The sequence below is a fragment of the Botrytis sinoallii genome, assembly GCF_014898435.1.
Source record: "Botrytis sinoallii strain Bc 23 chromosome Unknown BSIN_026, whole genome shotgun sequence".
NCBI lineage: Eukaryota > Fungi > Ascomycota > Leotiomycetes > Helotiales > Sclerotiniaceae > Botrytis > Botrytis sinoallii.
The window spans coordinates 192,351-206,875 of NW_024066053.1; the positions used below are offsets into that span (position 1 = coordinate 192,351).

Sequence of the window (14,525 nt, forward strand, 5' to 3'; positions counted from 1 at the left end):
TTGTTGAGATATGAAGGTTATTCGATTTTCATGGAAGATTGCTCGTTGATAAAAAGTAAGAAGGGCAATTGGGGACGAGAAAAGCGAAGTGGTTGAGTTGAGTAAGGTTGTGGTCTGTTATTGTGAAGAGTAAGAAGGTGAACTTGCCGTGATATATCTGCCCGCGGAGAGTGAACGAAACAAAGGTGAACGGTGATTAGTGAAATAATAGCGTGGGAGAAAGACGGATTGGACGGAATCAAGTCACAAAATCACAAAGTGATAGATAAGTGAAATGCAATTTGAAATGTTTGTTTGTTCAGAGAAAGAGAACCAATGTGTTTTTATAGTATGGCGATTCCTTGTTTGATGCAAGGCGAGGCTGAGATGGAATCTGCCTCGACAAACAATTGGTCGTTTCGGATCCTGCAAGGACCCCAATCTGTAAGCTCGCGATTGTCCACAAGGTCCTTCTATTGGATATTTCTATAAACGTGGGATATGTAGGGGCTCGCATTATCTTTGAGGGAGGCCTTAAATAACATCCATTGATGTATTCTTGACCACTTGATGCGACCAGACTAAAAATTCTTCAGACACGAGTGCACTCGCATTGATTGCTCCGATCATCAAGGGAATATATCATAAAGTTACTCTTTTAAAACAAACGAACACTTTTTGACAATACGAAATTTTGAGAATGATGAATCACAAACCTACCATTCGCATAACTCGGGGAGTCTGATATAGAAGAAACTTTAGTTTTTGATGCTTTCTCTACTCTGTAATCTAGAGGAGCTTCTCCTTCCTGCTTCCGTAGTTTAGCAGGCGCATCGAATGGACATGATTTACATGATTACTGTGTATCATACCGCTTTGCAGAGCCAAAAGCGAGCAAAGCTTTACTTATACTCGAGCCACAGGTCAGTTATCCACCTCCCAGGTATCGTTCCACATCGTCATTCCTATAAAACATTTCCCTCAACTTCTCCCCCTTTCTCCTATCCTTTTCGTGCAATTTCCTGACCTTTCCAGCATCAAGCTTCTGTGGCTTCTCTTTCTTCCTGATCTCCCCCTTCTTTGGCATCACTACACCAATACCAAGTTTATCATCTTTTGGTTTGGTTTTGATTGGGAACTGGATACCTTGACCAGATGCGCCAAGTCCAAGGCGAGAATCAGGATCCCAACCATACGATGAGAGATACGTAAGGCCTTTTCTACTTCGATCGACATGTGAAGGGGGATGTGAATGGTTCAGACATACTTGATGTGCCAAAGAAGCTTCGTGAGGTCGTGATTTGGTAGGAGACATCGGATTTGATGGGTCTGGTGAACCAGCCTCATCCTTATTGATAATCGACTCGAGATCTGTGGATAGAGGCAGCTTACAGACTTCACATACTTCCAAATTCCTTATAGATATAGTGCTTTCCCTTGAAGTGCTCTCAGGTATCGAGGAGTCTTGTGGAAGAACCAGTTTGAGATATGAATCGCTGATACTCTTTGCAGAGCTTGTAGATGGCGTAGGCTGTATTGTGGATGACGAAGTTGATGGAACGAACTTGACGCGTTTCCTCTTGATACCAGCTCCGAAAGCTCTCTGATCTTGCAATGGAATTTCATAAGTATCTTCGTCTGACATATTTTCCACCCTAGAATAGCAAATTTATCTTATATCAGTAGTAGCAAAAGTTCATGTTATGGCACAGTGATGATGTTCTGGAAACTTCAAACGTAGGGCTGATTGGCCGTAACGACGCTAACATAGCTTACGCCACAAGCGCCACAAAGCTTCGTCAGCCCCAATCTGAACAAATATGGAATTTTGTCAGTGTCTCCTTACCAATTCATTCATTCATTTATTCACCCTTTCATACTTCACTTGTACAATTTTTTTTCTCTCTTGGTCGGTCTTATCTTAGATGATCATAATGCTATATTGAGAAACTTACAATAGCCTCTCCAATAGCTTAAATCCTATCCGCTGCTATGCCTGTCGATTTCGTTGCAAATGTAATATGGGGGAAGGTTACCTGGCTCCCTAGTCTTTGGACTATGGCCAAGGTAGTACCAGCTGTCCTCGTCATTGTGCTGGTGAAGCTCTTCTCTGCGGGAGTGAAGAACTCGTCGGAGAGGAAGATGCATGGGAAAGTGGTTCTGGTAACAGGAGGGACGTCGGGGATAGGAGCTGCAGCAGTTCTGGATTTAGCATCACGAGGAGCGCAGATAGTTCTACTCACACGTCAATCTCCAACAGATATGTTCCTTGTCGACTACATCGAGGACTTGCGAGAAAGATCCGGAAACGAATTAATTTACGCCGAGCAAGTCGACTTGTCATCATTGTACAGCGTTCGAAAGTTTGCTACGAAATGGATCAACAACGCACCTCCTCGACGACTGGATATGATTGTACTGTGTGCTGCCACACTCACCCCTCCTGGCAGGCCTCGTGTTACAACAGCAGAGGGTATTGAAGAAACCTGGATGGTTAATTACTTGGCAAATTTTCACCTTTTGAGTATTCTCAGTCCTGCGATTCGCGCTCAACCACCGGATCGAGATGTGCGAATTATATTTACAACTTGTTCCTCTTATAACAAGAGTCCCACTGTTGGAGATGGTAGTGATGCAATGAAAAAGAAGGATTGGAGTCCTTCTGCGGCATATGCTAGAAGTAAGATGGCATTAATGATATTTGGACAAGCTTTTCAGAAGCACCTCGAGTCATACAAACGACCTGATGAAGCGATCATGAACGCGCGAGTGATATTTGTTGATCCGGGATATTGTCGTACACCAGGATTCAGAAGATGGTTCTCGCGGGGCACATTGTGGGGATTGGCATTATATGTCATGTTATGGCAAAATGTTTGGCTTCTATTGAAGAGCTCTCAAGGGGGTGCACAAAGTATCTCGTATGCCGCTATGGAAGCAGCATTGGGAAGAGGGCCTGGTGGAAAGCTCATTAAAGAGTGCAGTGAAATAGATTTCACCACATCTGATGTTAAGGACGAGAAGATTGCAAAGAAATTGTGGGAGGGAAGTGAGAAGTTGATTGAGAGAGTCGAGAGGGAGGAAGCTGTCAAAAGAGCTTTGGAGAAGAAGGAAAAGGAGGCGGCGGAAAAGGCAAATGGATCAAGTGAGAAGCCATCTGACAGCCCCGAAACTACAGAAAAAGCGACGGAGAACTCCAAAGGAAAATCTCGAAGGCAACGTAAGGCGAAGTGAGACGATGGAGAATTGGAGGTCATATAGCATTGCGACGGAGTCTTCAATATAGTACTTTCGGATACCAGGCCTAATACAGCGTCTTTACGTGAAGCTTAACAACTTTGGTTTCACCTACAATAGTTTTTACATCGAGGCACATCTGGTTGATATAGTGGTACCCTTATTTGAACCCCGATTTTTTTTACGATGATTATTCTGCTTAGGTTTGATCTATTGGATGAGGACTCTCGATTGTGCCAGTCTAATCCTTGTAGTAAATGCCGTTGTTTTCTTTAAGACGGAGGATGTGTATACAGAATCTCCTAGGTGCTTGGTTCAACAATGTGTTGGATGATTACCTGGTTTGGCAGCCAGATTTACCAACCGAGTCGTGGATCGTGATGCATCCGTAGCTATATACTGTGAGTTGGCCCATTTTGATTCTAATTGTCGCATATACGAATCAGTTTGGTTGGTTGCAGCAGAAAAAATGGAGAACTCACATCCTTATATGGAGAAAATGATGTCGAATGGGTCCTCTACGACATAGCTCACAGCGGTAGCGGTAACGCGGCTGTCGTTATTCGCTCCACAACACCCTGGAATTATGCAGGCAATGAAAGCAGATGGTATAGCAGATTCTCGATTTAAGTATCTGTTCAGCGGAAACCAGATTGGTCATTTTTGTGGCTCCCACGAATCAAAGTACCCTCATTTCTTGAGCAACGTCCGCTAGCATCACATCTTCTCTTCGGCCGTGTGGATCTTGCTTGGCAATATTGCTTGATCCGGGAACATCTGCAAGATGATATCAGAATCTTTTAATGAACGAAATTCTTGATAAATTGTTGTGGGCCTTCGATAAGCTTAATTGTCTTGGACGGTCTCGAGCCGAAAATTCGAGTCAGGGGTGGATCTGAGGTTTCAATACTCATGTACTGTGTACAAGGCTCGCAAGGTTCGCGAAGAGAAACTCAGAGGTCAAGCACCAGAATTTGATGAGTTTTAGAGATTTACAGTGTTATTTGTCCCTCGATAGAGAGTGCTTATTGGTCTCAAATTCTCCATTGGCCACTAACATGACTCTTGATCTCGGTATCTGATCACATGATCACGGTAGGTCAGATACTTATACGGATCGGCATTCTGACCTTCTAGAGGGGAAGGGACCGCGATGCCGCCGAAACTACCTGGGGACGATACGTACGCCATCCTCCACCATGAACCAAAATGGAGTTCAAAAAATGCGGCACCTCCACAGCTTACAATTTTTCGAGGTCTGATATCATACTTCCGGTTTTGATAACCACTTCCATTTGTGCATGTTTGGATCTACCCATATTACTTGGACAACATAGGGTCCACCTAGGAGAAATTTCATCATGACTATCAATGTTTTTTCTAACTTTTGTGGACCTCTCCATACCGACTCAAGGAGAAAAAAATGCTCCCCAGACCCCATATAGTCCCCTATCTCCCACCTCATATGACTTTTTTTAATCCAGAACAACTTGAAAACCCCCTCCAAAAAGCGCATTTACAATTATGGGTTTACTAAGTCATACGGGTTTCCTTGGGAAGTCGGTGCAAGGGAAGGCTCTTGAGAGTCTTGTCTGCGCAACTGCTGCAAGTGGTTTCTTACTTTTCGGATATGATCGTAAGTAATGTCCTAGCTCAGACCAAAAAACCAAACTCACCAGTGTATTCAGAGGGTATCATGTCCGGAATCATTACAGAGGAAAACTTCCTCGCGTACTTTCCTCAGATGGAACCCCACAACAAATCTGGAGCAATTCAAGCCTTGGTTGTTGCAATTTACGAAATTGGTTGTTTACTCGGGTCATTTTTTATCATCGGCTTTGGCGACAAACTTGGAAGAAGGAGAGCTGTGTTATTGGGAACTGTTATCATGTTGATTGGTACTGCGATTCAAGCTTCAAGTTTTGGGATGGCTCAATTGATCGTGGGAAGAATCGTTACCGGTGTTGGAAATGGAATGAACACTTCATCCATTCCAGTTTGGCAAAGTGAAATGGCACCACCTAAGATTCGTGGATTTTTGGTCTTGTTCGAGGGTGCTCTGATTGCTGGAGGCAGTAAGTGGTATCCATCCCCCTTTTCTATCAACTTCGGCTGATCAAACATAGTTATGCTATCGTATTGGCTGAATTATGGATTCTTCTTCGTCACTCAATATGGTTCCTTCCAATGGCGCTTTCCGATTGCTTTCCAAGCATTTTTCGGAGTCATTCTCCTCATTGGTATCCTCGCGTTGCCAGAATCGCCTAAATGGCTACTCAAGAAAGATAAGGACGAGCACGCAATCGAGATTCTTTGTCGCCTACAAAAATGCGAGAAAGATGATCCACGAATTACGGAAGAAGTAAGGGAACTCAAGAGAGTTACTGCTATCACCAAAGGACAAAAGCTCACACTTAAGGAATTTTATGGAAGTGGTCCTGAGATGAACAGATGGAGAGTTACTATTGCATATACTTCGCAACTTTTCCAACAAATTGGAGGCACTAATCTTGTTACATATTACGCAACGTAAGTTCTTATATCCACATTCATTCATGTATACATTGTGCTAACGCTGTATCACAGAACTGTCTTCGAGGACTCGCTTGGTTTCTCCCCGGCTCTTGCCCGTCTCCTAACCGCCTGCTATGGAACTCTTTATCTTGCCGCCGCCATTTTCGCTTTGTTCATTGTCGACCATTTTGGCCGCCGCAAAATGATGATCATGGGTGCTCTAGGAATGGGACTTTCATCTATGGTCATCGGTGTCTGTCTTTCACAAACAACAGAAGACTATAAGGCTCCCGGTTACGTTGCCACTGCCTTTATCTTCATCTTTATTGCCTTTTTCGCAGTGGGATGGTTAGGTATTACTTGGCTCTATCCAGCCGAGGTGACGCCGCTTCGAATTAGAGCAGAAGCCAACGGTCTTTCGACGTCTTTCAATTGGATTGGCAATTACATTGTTGTTCAATTGGCTCCAATTATGATTTACAGCATCAGCTGGAAAACATATTTCGTATTTATGTGTGTCAACCTTGCTTTCGTACCAGTCATCTGGTATACTTTTGTGGAGACCAAAGGATACCCACTTGAAAAGCTCGATGAGATTTTTGAAGAAGCATATGAAAAGGGAGAGAATCCCGTATGGACAGAAAGAAGAATTAGAAAGAATGCAAAGGAGTTACTAAACGGCGGAAAGCACGCAGAAGAAGGCGTTGCTACCGGCGCCCACATTGGAGATGAGGAAAAGATCAGAAGAGAAAGTAGAAACGAAAACATGGCTGCGAATGCTGGACGTTTGCATAATCATGTCCATGGTGGAGAAAGTGGAAGGACGAGTGGCGAAGACACGGTAATTGAGCAAAGAGAGAAGATGGAGGAGGAGGTTGATAGAACGGATAGATACCCTTTTGCTGGGAACTGAGTGTTTTTCTTCGGATTTGTGGCTGTCAATTGCAGTTCATAAGAGTTAGGAAATGTTGGGCGCTTGGCGCTCATCTGTTTGTACGATATTGGGTGGATGAAGGGATAGCGTTTGCTTGTTTGATTTTTGTTATGATATCCATGATATGATGCGATGATATTACATGTTAGATGATAAATAATAGACTTAAAAAGGAGCATATGGGAACGAATTACAAAAAGTACTGTTTTGAAGAAATAGAACTTTGCGATGCGATGTGATTTTGAATGAATTGTGAGGAAGTTGTTCAAGCTAGCTTGGCACAAACAGAAGCCTTTATCTCTGTCTGGCAGTTTCTAAAGGGGAAGGATTGATGTCAGGATATGGACTAGATGTGATAAATCGGAATGCAGGGGATTTATATTAAAAACTCCAGTCGAGTACGAGGAGAGTAATTCTACAAACCTTGGCATTATTGAATTAGCTATTCCCGAGCGCTGCCATGAATGTTTCAACTCCAAGTGGTTATCCTAAGCCCATCAAAGGCTCATGAGCTCTTGTTCCAATATCCAAGGGTGTTTGGTACCACTAAATATTGATCATCTCAAAAAAAAAAAAAGAATGACGTCTCCTTCCAGAGGCTGTTGTTATCATGGACCAGCTCTTGCTATCTCTACTATCTACGAGTTCATCAAGTGATCGATTCAGAGGCTTATATCTATGTAATTATGGACATCAAGAATTTCAATGTTCCAGAGTTTGTCTATCTGCTCTTACGCTAAGTTTTGAAGTGCCTGTTGCTTCCTTCCTTCTTTGCCTTTTCCACTGTCCTTTCTTTCTGAAGAGAATTTGATGTTTCTTTTTTATTCATCTCTTTCTATTCCTGTTCTTCATCATTGTCTTTGCTTCTATTTCTCAACTTATTTCTTTGGTGTATTGATTATCAGAATGGCAGATTCCACCGATTTTGCTGAATACCATCTTGCAAGATGGAATATAGACGACGACTCATTATCTTATATTGATCATGATTATTGAGAAGGACTAATAAATCAAATAGTCGAATCACGATGGGGTAGGAAAGCATCGGCTTTGAAACGAGACATGATTTTTCGCCAAGCTTTTGACCGCCTCAACAAGCCATCGCATGATGGTGGTTCAAAGTCAAAACGTTGCAGCAATTTCTCAGAGGCTCAAAGGTTCAAATTGATGATAGCAAGTATATGGAATGTCTCTGGTATGTCACAATCATTTCTCACAAGCGTTCAAAAGGCTGATGCATACAGCTGGTCGGGATCGTGGTTGTACATTACACGGTGAAGGCGAGAGACGAATGGCTCGCGATTCAGCAAATAAAACACCCCGTGGAAAAGATTTTGGCAACACAGTATGCTCTATGCCGGGTCATACTGAGGGTTTCTTTTTCTTTGTGGTGGAAACATTAAATGCTGCTAAAGAATACGCGCCGCATCGCAGTCAAATTCTAGCTCTTCGTCGGTCACTTGCAATTGATTCGGAAAAGAGACAATCAAAAGGGACTTCTTTATTTGAGCCCAAAGAAAGACCAAGCAGCCAGAAAGAACTGGGTTTTGACCAAGCGGTATCCGTCTCATCAAACGGAGCAGGACACTCAAGAGAAAAATCCTCATTTGAAGCCAACAACTCACCAAGCAGACAAGAAAAACTAATCATGGGCGATGCAACGTCGTTTTCGTCGAATATTACAGGTCATTCGATCAAAGAAGAACCAGATATGGATCAGCTAATGGTCAATCCATCAAGTAGATTGGAATATTCAACTGTAGAACAATCAGATGGGGATAGTTCGGCGTCATCATCAACCGCATTCGACCCATCGGAACATTCAACTTTGTTGGGAGAAGTTGCTGAACCGTTACTAACTTCATCAAATGGATTGGAACACCTAACTGTAGAACAATCAGAAGTTGATCGTTTAGCATCAATGTCAATTGCACCAAACTCGTCGAAACAGTCAGAATCATTGGGACATTCAATCCAATCGGAGGAAGTTACTGAACCAATAGCAATTGCATCAAACAGATTGGGATATTCAATTGATTCTTATCATCCGCCACTAGTTGGTATTGATATTACAGGTCGTGGCAGTCGCATTATCAAGAGAGCCTCCTTGTACAAGAGGAAGGAATCGCTCAGTGCCGTTGGAGTTCCTTTGCACATTGTTTGTACACAATTCAAGGACTACATTGTATGTGGACTGAAGAGTTGGAGGAAAGGAAGACATGTAAAGAGCCAATTGGCTCTCGACATTGTCGGTGTATGGTTTGAGAAATCAATGCATCAATATTCTTCTCAAACCTTGATAGATTTCATACACGAACTCGGTGCAGGACAACAGTTGAATTTGGGGCAACTTCATAGCGCCGCTGGTGGATCTTCCCTTGTGGCTAGCCGAAGTAAGTTTGATTTAATTCCGGGAGATGCAGTGGTTGCAAACCGGTCTGCGAACGTTTCTCAAGTTTCTTCTTATCGGCACCTATTGCAGATCACGAACCAGAACGTTGCTGGTAACTTTATCGGTCGTGGGGGAGCCCGCGCAAGAGAGGCCGAGAAAATTTTAGGATTATTCATGTCTCTCAAGCGGTTTAATGGAAAAGAGTACTTTGTGTGTAGGCCACGCGCACATCAAAATCTTGATCGACAGGAAAATGTCAATCGTAAAAGATGCCGGATTGGTTTAGAAATTATCAGTATATGGCTCTGGGAACATTGGAACGCACAAAACGACTACATGAGTTTGCCGGAGTTCCTTGTTTGTCTGAAAGCATCAAACGATAAAATGACGTTGGAGGAAATCCATGAAGCCGCAATACATTCTATGAGACGAACAAGGCTTCCATATTCCCACAAAGCTTTCTTCGAATCGAATTATACTATAGAAGCAGAATCAGAAGATTAGACAGATGGATATTTAAATCTGTTTGAAACAGGGGGAGCAAGCAATTCATTAGTGATATATCTTTTGGTTTTGCGCAATACGGGCAAAGCATGACGATTATCACAGGGATAAACTTTGAACTATGACACTAGAGAGCTCATTATACCAAAATAAGCCTCAAATACTTCGTCTTATTCTGCTGACCATGAATTCACATTGTATCATTTACCAAAGAGATCCAACCGATAACAAGTAAGAGTTAGGAATGATAATGAGTATACTGATTCGCCAATGAGAACATCTTACGAAAATTTATGAAGTCTTACCAAGTGAAAATAATGCTCTCCCAACACCACGCTAGAAAATTTCAAGAATTCTCCAAACGAGAACGGATATCAAATGAAGTAAAGTGGAAATGAAACCCAAGATTGGATGTATCAAAAGCCAAGGAAAGTAACACGTGGAGCATCTCCTTCCTTAGAGCACATCTCGCGAACCAAAGACATATGAACCCTTGTTCCACTCAGATGCTGAATCTTCAACACCTTTTCCAAAACAGTCTTGAACTTTCCAGATGAGAATTTTTCCAAGATCCATTCCCGATGTATAGTATCCGTGGTTTCAATCCCTGCCATGAATAAGGGCCAATGGAGCCTTTCGTAATGCTCCTCATCACCCTTTGCAAAGATTCTTTGAGCGATTTCCAAGAGTGACTTGAGAGCTCGTTTGACTACCTTTGGTCTTGCGTTGCGATCTTCGTTTCGCGTAGTATATCGAAAGTGGTAGATACGTATAGCGTAGAAGTAACTGAGTATCCAATCGGCATTGATCAGGAATCTTGGACGAGTTTCTAAATCCATTGCAGCAAGTTCGAATATAGAGCTGTAAGTTTGCTCGAGTTCACAAAATTGTCGTTCTATCTCGTCTGATGGGATGTTTTGGTCAAGGTCATTCACTAGCTGACACATTATTGCTGACTTCCACAAAAGATCTAGCACTTCAAGATTCTGAGTATCATCAGCTGCCTGATCTGGTGGATAGTCTTGGTCAAAGTTCAGAGCAAGAACAGCACGGCCCATGTCGACGATTTTGGATATATTCTTGGTGTCGGTGCAAAGATATCTTGCGAGATCCCCCCCACGGTAGCAAAAGCAAAATCCAACATCGGCGTAAAACATCCAAACTGTGACTCGGGCTAGTAACGATTGATCACGAAGGTGGAAAGGTAAAGGAGGATTTGCGTGTTGCTTATTGAGTGGATCTAGATCTAGAAGACCCGCTACATGCTTTTGCACATAATCGCACACAACTCTGCTCAAGAGCATCATCGTACCGATACCCGCATGAATTTGACTTGATCCAAGCATATATAAGAACCAGAAAGCCGCCATGATGCTCAAGTGGTGTGGTGATTCTTCCTCGGAGATAGCTGTCAGTAAACGACCAATTCCAGCTCGAAAGTGTTTTTGGGCAAGGTCGTGAAGTGCATTATCTTTATCTTTGAAAAACAAGTCACGAAATGATATCGCAAGCAACAAGTGCATAATTAGAGGATCTTGGGCGCCGAGACAAATATATATTTGCTGGGTTGACCAGGTGGGGTTTTTCGTGGTAAACTTCAATGATAACGTCTTCTCGTAATGTTCAACAGCCCGTCTCTCTGATGGTGAGAGTTTCAACGGACTCGAATGACGTAAATTTGGGAAATGAAGTGTGACGCATCCTTGAGCATAATAGTCATCCTGGAACACAACATTATCTCGACCCACAAGGTCAAGAGCTCTTAGAGGTTGGAACGGCGATGAAGGACTATTAGTGTAAGTGTCCTTGTTCCCTGGCGCTAGTCCGTCAAATGTCTCGAGATTGAAGGAACCTTCGGGCAAGATAAATCCATGTCCCATATTGGTCGTCCATTCATGCATGCTCCACATGTCAGGAAATACTTCATCTTCCACAGCATGGAGAAATTCGTTGACATCTGCCGGTGTTGGATGTGGTAGGAATGCAACGACATTTGGGATGATCTGAACTGGAATTGTCCTTTCTCTCGCTTCTCGATGCCGTCGTTCCCTTTCCTTTCGAGAAACAAATGGCTGGTATGAACAATCTAACTCGAGACGATTGCACCTTTCACATATCGGATGTTTTTCGTCACATCTCACTCTAGCACGTCTACAAGTCATGCATCCTATACTTGATTAGATTAGAACTTTCGACCATTAAAGACACCTACCTGATCTAGACCTGAGGCCTCTTCTAGGTTGTGACATGGTAGAGTCTGCGATGCAAGTTGGCTCAAAGTTCTAGGTGGGGTCCAAGTCTAATCCAAGTGCTCAAACAATTGTTGGAAGTTTCTTTCCAACATTGCCCCATCTGTGTGAACATTTATGCACAGATCTACGACCTTTACGAGACAAAATCAAGGCCATGATGACTGCGGGCTGAGTTGAGCTGATGAAGTGAGGTTGAGAAGAAGGCTGAAATGATTGGTTGTTATCAAATCAGACCTGTCAAGTGGGTCAAATGCGGCTGGTCGTCTCGACTAACCAATCATAATTGGAGCTCGCCAATTTTGATTTTACCCCGCGGTATTGATGTCTGTGAATTAAAAACATGATATTGAACGAACCATGGCACTCATTTCGATTGGTTACGTCTGTCAATACTAATAAAACCGTTGCATTTTCAGAAAGTTGTTTGCCTTTTATAGATACCCCTTCATTCTTCGTGAGCTCATTCCGGATTGACTTTGCATTAGCTTATTAGCAATCTAGCATTTGCTCCTCCCTTGTTTCCCATTTGCACATCTGTTCAACAATAAAGCAGCCCACCAAGTACCAAGATAAATCACTATCAAAAATGAATGACTCAACTTTCTTCGATCAGGCCATCGGTCAATACGATGAGAAATTAAAAGCAATCAATCAAAAGGTAGCAGCAGCCTTCTATTCCATATACAATTGCACCGAATCTCACAGGTTTAGATCCACGAAAATCCAGAGCTTGGATACAATGAAGTAAAGGCACACGACAATATTACGTCCATGCTAAAAGAGCTAGGTTACTCTGTCACGACTGGGGCGTATGGTGTACCGACAGCTTTCTCGGCTGAGTATGGTAGTGGGGGTCGTCTTGTAGTGTACAACGCGGAATATGATGCTTTACCCGATATCGGACACGCGTGTGGCCACAATCTTATTGCTACTGCTTCAATTGCATCATTTCTTGGTCTGGCAGCCGCAATCAAAGAGCATAATATTTCCGGCCGAGTCAGGCTTTTGGGAACACCGGCTGAGGAAGGAGGTGGAGGAAAATTGAAGCTCATCGACGCTGGAGCGTACAAAGATGTTGATGCTTGTATGATGGTTCATCCATCGATCAGAGACCCGAGTCATGGTCTTGTCGGCTCTGCCTATAGCACCACATTGGCAAACCATAAGTTCAAGATTCATTACACGGGCAAGCCTTCTCACGCGGCTATGGCACCTTGGGAGGGTATCAATGCGCTTGATGCCGTTGTTCTGGCTTACAATGCTATAAGTGTATTGAGACAACAGATCAAACCATACGAAAGGATCAATGTAAAGCATATTAAATATTTCTTCAACCACATATATTCTAACCTATACCAGGGTGTGATTGAATCTGGTGGCACAAGACCGAATATCATCACGGCTAGTGCAGGATTAGTTTATTACATCAGAAGTGCGACTCTTAAAGAAGCCGATGAGCTCAAAGCCCGAGCCATCAAATGTTTCGAGGGAGCTGCTATTGCAACAGGCTGCACCGTCGAGTTTGAAGAGTATGTTTACAATCCCCGCTTTTCATTTCAAGATATCCATTGACCTTGCTCAGGATCAACACATACGCGGATACACGACCCAACAAGCCAATCTGCTACCATTACGCCCAGGCGATGGAAAGTCTCAAATACCCCGTTACATGTGATTTTAAACACATTGACAATGCCCCTGGCTCAACAGATATGGGTAAGTTTTGAACCTCTCTTCAACATAGCTCATCTCCTAACCGATCTCTCTATCCCAGGTAACGTCACATACGAATGTCCCGGCTTTCATGGTTGGTATGGCATCTCCGATACAGCATTTAACCACACTCCTCAATTTACACAAGCGGCCGCTACAAAAGAAGCTCATGATATTACTATTGTAATGGCTAAAGCCATGGCGATTGTGGGATGGAAAATTCTGACCGATGATGAGATAGCGGAAAGTGTAAGGAAAGATTTTGAGGAAGATAAAATCTTGAGGGAGAAGCCTAGGGGTGTGGTGTCCGTGGGGGGTGCTTGTTGAGGAAAAGTTTGTGAGATGATCGGCTCGATGGACGGAAATGATTTTGATGCGCATAAGCGAATATAGTAGTTTGAAGAGAGCATATTAATCGGATTGATCGATTTCATCGTTAAGTAGTCGTCCCATCGTTGCACGTCATACTTTCCAGATACCAACATCATATCCCATGTTACATAAAACTAGTAATCCGCAATTCGCCATCGCTATTGCCTAGATATTCACTTATTCACTTATTCACTTATTCACTTATTCACTTATTCACTTATTCACTTATTCACTTATTCACTTATTCACTTATTCACTTAGGCTTTGCCCTTTATTAACCATAATCCAAACAGCTTACCTATCTATATCTCATAAACAAACACTTCCTCATCCTCACACCAGGAATAATAGTCTATTCACTCCCCGTCATTTTCTTAAGCGATACATACCCCTTAACCCGAACCACCTCGTTAGTATCGAGCTAGACTTTGTATCACTGATAAATACCTACCTAGATATATTCTCTGATTCTGGTATATTATTAAAACATGTATTTGATCTCTAACCTTGTTTATTTCTTATTCTTCATGTATTCGTTTATTCATTTACGGAGTTTTTTATTTATTTATTGTGATTGTTTCATTCATTCATAATTTCCCCCCCCCCCCCCCCCCTTGAGAAAATCCCA

General features: G+C 42.7%; 6 protein-coding genes across 6 annotated transcripts; 4 read left to right on the forward strand and 2 right to left on the reverse strand.

Moving 5' to 3' along the window:
- Positions 1-907: 907 nt before the first annotated feature.
- EAF02_010569 (uncharacterized protein) lies at positions 908-1,624 on the reverse strand (the record flags this gene model as incomplete). The annotated part of the gene is made up of 1 exon (XM_038906617.1): positions 908-1,624. One exon carries the CDS (start codon positions 1,622-1,624, stop codon positions 908-910), a length of 717 nt encoding a protein of 238 aa, XP_038753487.1.
- Positions 1,625-1,971: 347 nt separating this feature from the next.
- Positions 1,972-3,213, forward strand: EAF02_010570 (uncharacterized protein; the record flags this gene model as incomplete). The annotated part of the gene is made up of 1 exon (XM_038906618.1): positions 1,972-3,213. The coding sequence occupies one exon, from the start codon at positions 1,972-1,974 to the stop codon at positions 3,211-3,213; it is 1,242 nt and encodes a 413-aa protein (XP_038753488.1).
- Positions 3,214-4,740: 1,527 nt separating this feature from the next.
- Positions 4,741-6,643, forward strand: EAF02_010571 (uncharacterized protein; the record flags this gene model as incomplete). Its single annotated transcript, XM_038906619.1, has 4 exons — positions 4,741-4,852; positions 4,905-5,291; positions 5,343-5,745; positions 5,803-6,643. The coding sequence occupies 4 exons, from the start codon at positions 4,741-4,743 to the stop codon at positions 6,641-6,643; spliced, it is 1,743 nt and encodes a 580-aa protein (XP_038753489.1).
- Positions 6,644-7,726: 1,083 nt separating this feature from the next.
- Positions 7,727-9,560, forward strand: EAF02_010572 (uncharacterized protein; the record flags this gene model as incomplete). The annotated part of the gene is made up of 2 exons (XM_038906620.1): positions 7,727-7,859; positions 7,909-9,560. The coding sequence occupies 2 exons, from the start codon at positions 7,727-7,729 to the stop codon at positions 9,558-9,560; spliced, it is 1,785 nt and encodes a 594-aa protein (XP_038753490.1).
- A 416-nt stretch (positions 9,561-9,976) lies between these two features.
- Positions 9,977-11,809, reverse strand: EAF02_010573 (uncharacterized protein; the record flags this gene model as incomplete). Its single annotated transcript, XM_038906621.1, has 2 exons — positions 9,977-11,727; positions 11,773-11,809. The coding sequence occupies 2 exons, from the start codon at positions 11,807-11,809 to the stop codon at positions 9,977-9,979; spliced, it is 1,788 nt and encodes a 595-aa protein (XP_038753491.1).
- Positions 11,810-12,398: 589 nt separating this feature from the next.
- On the forward strand, positions 12,399-13,852 carry EAF02_010574 (uncharacterized protein; the record flags this gene model as incomplete). Its single annotated transcript, XM_038906622.1, has 5 exons — positions 12,399-12,470; positions 12,524-13,120; positions 13,172-13,341; positions 13,395-13,528; positions 13,587-13,852. 5 exons carry the CDS (start codon positions 12,399-12,401, stop codon positions 13,850-13,852), a joined length of 1,239 nt encoding a protein of 412 aa, XP_038753492.1.
- Between the last annotated feature and the right edge of the window lie 673 nt (positions 13,853-14,525).